General features: G+C 48.3%; 1 protein-coding gene, 1 non-coding gene and 1 pseudogene across 3 annotated transcripts in view; 2 read left to right on the plus strand and 1 right to left on the minus strand.

Annotated features, from left to right (window-relative positions):
- Window positions 1-261: 261 nt before the first annotated feature.
- On the plus strand, window positions 262-4,068 carry LOC119292837 (annotated as a pseudogene).
- Window positions 4,069-5,459: 1,391 nt separating this feature from the next.
- TRNAI-GAU lies at window positions 5,460-5,533 on the minus strand. Its single transcript has one exon. It is a non-coding gene; the product is annotated as a tRNA-Ile (tRNA).
- A 467-nt stretch (window positions 5,534-6,000) lies between these two features.
- Window positions 6,001-8,264, plus strand: part of LOC119291551 — a 4,984-nt gene continuing 2,720 nt past the window's right edge. For both annotated transcript variants that reach the window (XM_037570325.1, XM_037570326.1), the window contains exon 1: window positions 6,001-7,326. In XM_037570325.1, the coding sequence (XP_037426222.1) occupies window positions 6,072-7,326 (1,255 nt within the window). In that variant the 5' untranslated portion in view covers window positions 6,001-6,071. The remainder of the gene's footprint in view (window positions 7,327-8,264) is intronic.

An 8,264-nucleotide genomic window follows, 5' to 3' on the forward strand; every position in this document is an offset into this window, starting at 1 on the left:
GCACGCGGGCCGGCACGGCACGGCCCGATTAAGTTTTTTTTTATTTTTTTATACATCTATATATGGTCCAATATGTAAAAATAAGCTAAAAAACGCTCAGTGCGTCAAATAATAGGCTGAAAATATGCGGCCCACCGTGCTAAACGGGCCAACGTGCCGGCCCGTTTACTAACTGGGCCGTGCACAGCACGCGGGCCAGCACGGCACGGCCCGTATAGTAATCGTGCCCTGGCGGGCCGTGCCGGGCCAGGCACGATTATAATGGGCCGGGCCGTGCCGGGCCGGGCCGGCCCGTTTGGCCAGGTATGGCAGCAGCCCAGCCCATTCCCGTAGGTGACCAGCCACCCACACGCGACACGAGTCCTCCCATCGAGGCGAAAAAGGAAAAACCAAACTCCACTTCTCTCCCAATCCCGAAAGAAGAGAAGAAAAGGGGGGAAAACTGTCTTCCACCTCCGAATTCGCCCCCCCAAACCAAAACCAAATCCCTCTACAAAATCCCCAATCCCCGGCCATGGCGACGAGCCCGCCTCCGCCGCTCCGCTCCCGCCGGACGCTGGAGCTGCCAGACGACGTCATGGAGGAGATCTTCCTCCGCCTACCGGCGGACAACCCCGCGAGCCTCGTCCGCATGGCCGGCGGCTGCAAGAGCTGGCTGGCCATGGTCTCGGACCCCAACTTCGGCCCCGCCTACCGCAGGCTCCGCGACGCGCCGCCCATGCTGGGCTTCCTCTACAACTACCGCTACACCGACGAGGGAGCACCCTACTGGACGTCCCACTTCCGCGCCACCGCGACCCTCCCCCCGCAGGTGCGCCGCGACCGCAAGCACTAGCGCGCTCTCGACTCCCGGCACGGCCTCGTCCTCTTCGACACCCCTGAGAGTGACGGGTACCTCGTCGTCTCCGACCTCGTCACCGGGGAGCACTGGAAAATCGGCGCCCACATCGCGTTTCCGGATGCGTGTAATGCTGCAGTGCTCTGCGCCAAGGACGGATGTGACCACCGTGATTGCCATGGCGGCCCTTTCCTCGCGGCCTTCGTGGACTCCGTCGCGGCAGGGAACCGGAGGGTAAGCCGCGCCACCTTCTACACGTCAACTACTCGCCAGTGGAGCGACGCGACCTTCGTCGAGCAACCCAATGTCATCGATGCCAGGGGCACAGTGCTGTGCTGGGAAATAAGGTCTATGTCCCCTGTGTGAAGGATGGCAGTGTCGTGGAGTACAACACGCGTGAGAACAAGCTATCTGTGATCAAGGTGACATTTGAGGTCCAGGACCAGATGCAGCAGCCGTGGCTTGACCTCATGGGGGTGGAGGACGGAATGCTGCTGTTTGCGTCTGTGGTGAAGCCTAGACTCTACCTATGGTCAATGGAGGCTGGTCCCAGAGGAGCTGCGGGACGGGCACGAAGCAGGTTCATCGAGCTCGGGCCGTTGCTCCCTAGTACTGTCCTCGTGGACAACACCGAAGTGTCGGCGGTTGGTTTTGCGGAAGGTGTTGGTGTCATCTTCATCAAGACAAAAGTTGGGTTGTACACAATTCATCTCAAATCAAAACAAAGCAACCAGGTGCACCGAGGGTACATCAATAAGGTCATGCCCTACATGAGCTTCTACACTGGAGGTACAGATAACTGTTTCCAAGCATGCACATTAAGTCAAGTACGCTAAGCACACCATCAACTACTAATATTGCTTGTAGCTTAGATAGTTGAATAATTGAAATCTGAGAGTTCCTAGTGTGGTATGAATAATCTAAGTCCGAGAGTTCCTAGTGTGGTATGTGATTCCTAAACGTCGGTGAGTATGTAGAATTTTTCTTCTATTTTTCTGCATAACTAGTTAGATATCTGTATGTGGGTCTGCTCGCGTTTTTCTGGTTTCTGGGTGATTTGTAGAGATTAGGAAGTAGAAACCCATTCTTTGTGCTGTTGCACTATTCATTCAGGTGTTGAGTTGTGCTGCAGACCTGGGCGATTATAGGCAACCGTGAGTAACCCGTGATTTTTCATGCCATGTTGTCTTTGTGTCTATAGAAGCCAGAGAAAAAGATACAGTAGTCTTGTGGAATTGGCGTTGGGCAGATTAACTAGGCAGCTGACTAAAGAATTCCATGGTGGATGTATAATTGGTGATTTATGTTTCATTGGCTGCGCTATTATATGTTATGCTGATTGGCTTTACTAGCCGGTAAGCCTTAGTTAAACTTTGCTGATCATGTCCTAAGATTGGCAAGAGCAGTTTGCAAATCAGTCAAGTGATCAGAGCTTTGCTGTGAGCCAAGAGGTCTCTGGCACCCAAACATCCGTGTAGTGTTTTGGATAGGATAACCTAGTCCCAGGCATGCACTAGGCACTTGTCCATGAGCTTGCCCCAATGAAAGAGATGATTTCATTGCTGCGTACTTAGAGCATTGTAGGTCCAGATTGAACCGTGTTGCGATGTGGATGCTTCCTGCTATCGCTTCGTTGATTTGGTCAGCTAGAAATGAAATGATTTTGAGAGCAGTGTGCTCCTCTCTACTGATCATGTCATCTTATGAAGCCTTGTCTCTACATGAGCTTCTACACTGGAGGTACAGACACGCACATTAAGTCATGAACGCTAAGCATACCATCGACTACTATTATTGCTTATAGCTTAGATTGGTGAATAATTTAAGTCTGAGAGTTCCTAGTGTGGTATGTGATTCCTAAATGTCAAAGAGTATGTAGAGTTTTCTTCTATTTTTCTGCATAAGTAGATACATATATGTATGCATGTCTGCTCCTTTTTGTCTAGTTTTTGGGTGATTTGTAGAGATGTAGGAAGTAATTAAGAGCCCATTCTTGTGCTGTTATACGATTCAGGTGTTGAGTCATGCTGTAGACCTTGGTGATTGTAGGCAACCTTGAGTAGCCTGTGATTTTTCCTGCCATCTTTGTCTTTGTGTTGATAGAAGCCAGAGACAAGGATACAATAGTTGTATGGAATTGGCGTTAGGCAGACTAACTAGGCGGCTGACCAAAGAATTTTGATGGTGGATGTTTAGATTTATGTTTCATTGGCTGCTCTATTATATGTTGCGCTGATTGGTGTTACGAGTTGGTAAGCCTTAGTCAAAGCTTTGCTGATCAGGCCCTAAGATTGCCAAGAGCAGTTTGCAAAGCAACTAAGTGATGAGTGCTTTGCTGTGAGCCAATAGGTCTCTGGAACCCAAACATCCTTGTGGTGTTTTGGATAGTTTTTTTTTTGAACCGGGCTTTACCCCTTTCCATTGCAGGAGAACGGAAATACAACCAGTTCAGATTGTCAGGAGGAGAGAAAGAGGGTAGAGCGAGTTCAAGCACTACCAGGAAAGAGCGAGTTCAAGCACTACCAGGAAACCCACCACACTTGCTCGCCATCGAAACGAGTGTTATGGAGCGAAAACCTGGTAGCACATAAATTTGCAGAGTAGCATTTGGCATTTGCCCACGAGCCTGCCCAAATGAAAGATACGGTTTCATTGTAGCATTGTAGGTCCAGATCGAATCGTGTTGTGATGTGGATGCTTCCTGCTATCACTTTGTTTATTTGAATAGCTAGAAATGAAATGATTTTGAGGGCACTCTCTAGTCATCATGTCATCTTATGAAGCCTTGTCTCTTATGGTGCAGCATGGGGGCCTTTGCCAGCATCTGATGAAGCTTCACGTGCAGTTGTTGATGCTACAACGATATAACCAAATGGCGCCAGGACTTGGGTTTACTTTTTCTGCCCAGGAAGAATTTGAAGTGTACTTCAGCCCCATTCACTGCTGGTTGTGTTGAACAGTTTGGTTAGGGTGGATGCGCTTTTGTTCTCTTTGTGCTTGTGCCATAAACTTGAGCGAGTTCGTTCGTTCGTCCGAGTTGGGTGCAGCTGAAACTGACTGTCAGGAGAAATTTTAGTGATCGGTTGACGGTTTTGTGTCATGAATAGGTGCATATTTCTTCTTCTCTATCTTTGGCTGTTAGAGATGATGTTGTTGTCTTGAAAATGCACTCTACTGAGATTGATGGTGTGGAACCTCTCTGTTCTATGCAGTAAGAAATTTCCGGGGAACTAAAACCCCCACCAGGGTTCATTTGTTTTTGTCTGTGGCTTCACGCTATATACAAATGTGGCCAAGAGACAGATCATCAGTGATAAAACACGCCTTTTTGGTGAAATTTCTCACTTGTTTGTAGAATGGCCTGTGGCCAAGCTGTTATTCTGCTTTGTAGGGCTGTACTATGGACTCTCTGGAAACATCGCAATGATCTTCACTTTGTTCCAACAACATGGACATGAGCACAGGTCTTGCGGTAAACAAAATCTCATCGCGTACTCGGGAGGTGGAGGCCGCTGTGGCTGGAAAAAAAAGGCGGCCACTGACTCTGATTAAGATGGAGAAAATGCCCTGACGAGGTGAGTCGAACACGGTTGTGGATTCAGTTTTTCTTTTTATTTTCTTTTTGAGAATAGTTTCTGCACTAGCAATTCCCTGCGACGTTGAATCAGCTGAACCTGTTTCGTTCCTGTTCTTTCTGGATGTAAAGAGATTTCGTTCAAAGGATTGCCCTTTTAGTAAGCAAAAATATCATTAGGTAGCCTTTCGTCTCGTCCTGCAACTCACTTTTTTTTTTGCGACCGCTAGTGCTACATGTTATGTTTTCTTGCTTAGGCACAATCGCATTTTTTTGAATTTCTGCGACTTTATTAAACGAAGATCGTATCAGATACAAGGATATAATTAAGGAACAACGGTGGTTCATCTGTCGAAGGGACATCAATCACGTATTGCTTGAAACCACAGGAAGCTGCCACAAACCCGCCAGATAAATCACGCAGGATATAGCCACAAACGCATGTTCTTCGTCCAATGAGTTGACGATGTTCGCTGAATCTCAGGAAGTGCGGATCGTCGCAGAGCACAAATAAAAATTCAACACTTGTAGAGTGAGGATATCCTGAACCCATGTACATATGAACCCGCTTTAAAAAAATTGCATTTTACACATGTTTTAAATGTCAAAAAAAATTCATGTATACATCTTCACAACATTTGTGCGCAGCACAAAGTTTTGTGAGAAAACCTCTTTTTATTTTGAATCCTCGAAAAAAATAAAATTCATTGCTTCTAAATAGCATTCCAAGACATCTTTTTTGTCTTTTTTGCACAGGCAAAAGAAAAAGTTGTTTTTCCGCAAACTTTCTGCACACGCACAGAATGTGAAGATGTGTGCGTGAAATTATCTTCAGAATTTTTTGGCATTGAGAAATGAGTTTTTGTTTTTTTAGGGTCTCATTTTTTTTTTGCCCATGGATTCAGAATGTACTTTCTAAACCAGGTGATGGCCCGGCCGCGCGTAAGGGCCCTCTTCCCCTGGTCCCATCCGTGCCCAACCCAGCCCATATCGTGCTTTCGATGCAAACTTAACTGCAAATGAATTTAGGAAAAAAAATAAAAAGACTGGTCCCAATGGGGGTTGAACCCATGACCTTCCGCATATCAGACGGATACTCTAACCAACTGAGCTATGGGACCACAACAAATAACCATGTTATTAAATTATATTAATAAAAAATTAAAATTGAAGGATTAGAGAAAACTAACGTCGATTTGAACTCTCGCGTGCACCACTATGACCCTTTGCCACTAGGCTACAGCCTAGTTCTCCTAACGTCAAACTATCATTAACACAGGTCTGTCGCTGTCCATCCAATGGATGATCTGACCTCAGCACATAATTCCATTACAGTATATTTAGTTAATAAAAAAATGTTAGAGAAAATGTGGCAACACTTTTTTTTGAGTAACATGATGACAACCTTTTTTTTGGGAAACATGATGCCAACCTTCTGAACTGTGCCGCCGAGAATGGGCCATGCTGCACTCGACTACCCACTTAGGTGATGGCCCGGCCGCGCGTAAACGGTCCTCTTCCTCTCGTCCCTCTCCAGCCCAGGCCAGCCCATCACTACCATTCTCCAGTCCTTCCCCGGACGAAAAAAAGAAGTGAAAACCGAGAAAAATCCCCCCACCCCACGCCGCGGCGGCGCTCCTCCTCGACTTCCACCGCCGAATGCCGATACAGCAACTCGCCCCCAAATCCCCCGGCCGAAACCCCATTTCCAGCGACGCCGGCCCAATCCCCCTCGCCATGAGCCTGCCGCAGCGCGGCTGGTACTCGCCGCCGGCGCTGGTCGACGACGCGATGCGCGAGATCTTCAAGCGCGTCCCTCCGGACGACCCCAGGAGCCTCGTCCGCGCCGCCGCCGTCTGCACGAGCTGGCACGGCATCCTCTCCGACGCCGACTTCGCCCGCGAGTACCGCGCCTTCCACGGAGCGCCGCCCGTGCTGGGCTTCCTCCACAACACGCGCCACAAGAGGTCGTGGGAAAAGGGGAGAATCAGACACTACAGGAAGGAGTACGTGGTCTCCAACTTCGTCTCCATCGCGTCCTTCCGCACGCCGGCGTGCCGCGAGCGCCGCCACTGGCGCGTTCTCGACTCCCGGCATGGCCTCGTCCTCTTCCACACCCCTAAAAGGGACGAGGACTTCGCTATCTGCGACCTCGTCACCGGCGATGGGTGGAGAGTCAAGGCTGACCCCGACTGCGCTGACATCATCTGGAATGGTTGGTCTGATGATGATGACAACGAATACGAGCAAGAGAACGAGGGTGTAACCTGGAATGCCGCGGTTCTCTGTGCCAAGGACGGCTGCGACCATATCTACTGCCATGGCGGCCCTTTCCTGGTGGCCCTTGTCGGCTCCGACGAGGAACAGAGGATGACCTTTGCCGCCGTCTACTCATCGGAAGCTCGTAAATGGAGTGACATTGTCTCCATTGAGGAACCGAATGCCATCGAGACGACGGGGCACAGTGCTGTTGTGGGAAACAAGGTCTATTTCCCCTGTGAGGAGACCGACAGTCTTGTAGAGTATGACATGGCTGGGCAAAAATTGTCGGTGATTGCGCTAGCTGAAGAAGAGGACGATGACCTGCCGTGGCTTGACCTCATGGGTGTGGAGGACGGGATGCTGCTGTTAGCGACTGTGATGAACTTTAGACTCTGCCTATGGTCAATGGAGGCTGGTCCCAGCAAAACTGCAGTATGGACACGACACAGGGTTATCGATCTCGTACCGTTGCTCCCTGCTAGTGCCCTCATTGGCGTGTCGGTGGTTGGTTTTGCGGAAGGTGTTGGTGTCATCTTCCTGAATACAAAGGCTGGGCTATACACAGTTGAGCTCAGTTCGGGCCGAAGCAAGAAGGTGCATGGGGAGACATCTTTCGAAGAAGTCATGCCCTACATGAGCTTCTATACTAGAGGTACAGACTAGCCTCATACTGTTTTTCAAACATGCACATTAAGTCATGAACACTAAGCACACCATCGACTGCTGTTACAGTTCTTTTGCTTCTAGCTTAGATTGATAGATCATTTTAGTTAGAGAGTTTTGAAGACAGCGTGTGATTCCTAATCATTGATGTGTTATATAGAGTTTTCCTTCTCATGCTTCTGCATAACTAGATATATATTTGTATGTAGGTCTGCTCATTTTTTTCCCGGTTTTCTGGGTGATTGTACAGATGTAGGCATCCTCCTTTGTGATGTTATACCATTCTGATATTGAGGCGTGCTGCAGACCCAGATCATTGTAGGCAACCATGACTAGCCAGTGATTTTTACTACCATGTTATCTTTGGTGTTGACTGTTAATACATACAAGTCAGAGGGAAAATAATATAGTAGTTGTGTGGAATCAGCCTTAGGAGGTTAACTAAGCAGCTGACCAAAAAGACCTTTGTGGTGATTGTGTAGTTGGGGATGTACGCTTCACTGGCTGCCCTAGCATAGATGCTGTGCTGATCAGGTTCAGTGGGTAGGTTAATTTTATCGGAGCTTTAATGATCAGGCCCCAGTAACACTAGGTCGTTACTGCCCAGAACAGTTTACTGATCAGAGCTTTGCTCCAAGAGGATCTGTCTGCCCAAACGTCCTTGTGGGTGCTTTGGATAGGATAACCTAGTCCCATTCATGCTAATAACATGTACCGAAGGGGAAAAGATGATTCCGTTGTTGTGTACCTCCAATAGGATGCTTGCTTGGTTGCTTGTATGGCTTGGTTGATTTGGACAGCTGAAAATGAAATGATGTTTTCTCGAAACAGAGGTGATTTTGCATCGTCCATTAATTAACAAGAGAGTTGCCCAGTTAATTGACGGAAAACCAAACCGTCATAAACTTGCCCACTCCCGAAATATGG

The sequence above is a fragment of the Triticum dicoccoides genome, chromosome 4B (assembly GCF_002162155.2).
Source record: "Triticum dicoccoides isolate Atlit2015 ecotype Zavitan chromosome 4B, WEW_v2.0, whole genome shotgun sequence".
Classification (NCBI taxonomy): domain Eukaryota; kingdom Viridiplantae; phylum Streptophyta; class Magnoliopsida; order Poales; family Poaceae; genus Triticum; species Triticum dicoccoides.